At 41.6% G+C, this 1,003-nt stretch overlaps 1 protein-coding gene across 1 annotated transcript; it reads right to left on the reverse strand.

Annotated features, from left to right (window-relative positions):
- Positions 1-238: 238 nt before the first annotated feature.
- Positions 239-997, reverse strand: LOC103523248 (low-density lipoprotein receptor-related protein 2-like; the record flags this gene model as incomplete). Its single annotated transcript, XM_008488308.2, has 2 exons — positions 887-997; positions 239-405 (listed from the first exon to the last, which is right to left on the reverse strand). Coding segments are annotated over exons 1-2 (241 nt in total), but the record flags the coding sequence as incomplete, so codon positions are not given.
- Positions 998-1,003: the final 6 nt, after the last annotated feature.

Below are 1,003 nucleotides of genomic sequence, written 5' to 3' on the forward strand. Positions count from 1 at the left end.
TGCCTTGTAAGCGCTAGACCGCGGGTACGATTCCTACCCGGCTAAACTTTGTCCTAAACAGATAAAGTTTGTTCTCGGAACGGCTGGCCTTCTTCTATCCTATCCTCCTATTCTCTTCGATTTCGGGATGATAAGATCTCAATTGTTACAGTTCCCTCTATGATATTGTATGTTGTTCTCAAATGTGTACATCCCCATCCTGTGTTATAGGATGCTGTACTTGTACTTATTGTCTCACCTGAAGGATTCACCAGATCTTTAGAGATAAGTACAGGCACTCCTCGGCCAAACTTATCCTGTTTATACAATGAGCCTGTGTCTCGCGCTAACCAATAGATGTTGTTTTCAAATACATCCAGAGAAATGGGGTGCTGTAGTTTGTCACTGCCAGAGAGAATGGTTTGTCTGGAGAAAGACGAGAAATTTGTCGAGATTAGAATAGAATAAGTAATTTGAATAGAATATACCTACCTTCTTTATACTGCTAGGGACGTTAAATAGTAGACCAGGTTAGTCTGGCTGGGGGACTTTAAACAGCCTGAAATTTCCCTTGCTAAAGAAATAACAAAGGTTGTGTGCGAAGGGCATCCGCTCGTAAAATTAGTAGCCAAAACCAAATGTCAGCCCAAAGCAAACACCCTAGTTACCGCTGAATGAGAAGCTGACGAAAAACGCCGACCCCGTCTGCACGGGAAAAAGCGAAGAAGAAGATTAGCGTTAGTAATAGTAATAGCCTTTATTTGTACATTAAATGAAAATAATACATGCCATAGGTTTTTAAACAATAATTATTAGTACAAAATCAGATTACAAGAATCTGAGGTCTTGACTGGTATTGTTACATAAAATATTAAAAATTATATTATACAGTTGAGTGTGGTCTCACCTGTTTCGTCCGTCGTGTCGGACGCTCTCGATCGTGTTTAGTTTCGAGTCCACCCAATACAGTGTATGGTCCATGGCCGCGTCCACACTTAGGCCGGTGGGATGACGCACACCGGTC

The sequence above is a fragment of the Diaphorina citri genome, unplaced genomic scaffold (assembly GCF_000475195.1).
Source record: "Diaphorina citri unplaced genomic scaffold, Diaci psyllid genome assembly version 1.1 scaffold18064, whole genome shotgun sequence".
Classification (NCBI taxonomy): Eukaryota; Metazoa; Arthropoda; class Insecta; order Hemiptera; family Psyllidae; genus Diaphorina; species Diaphorina citri.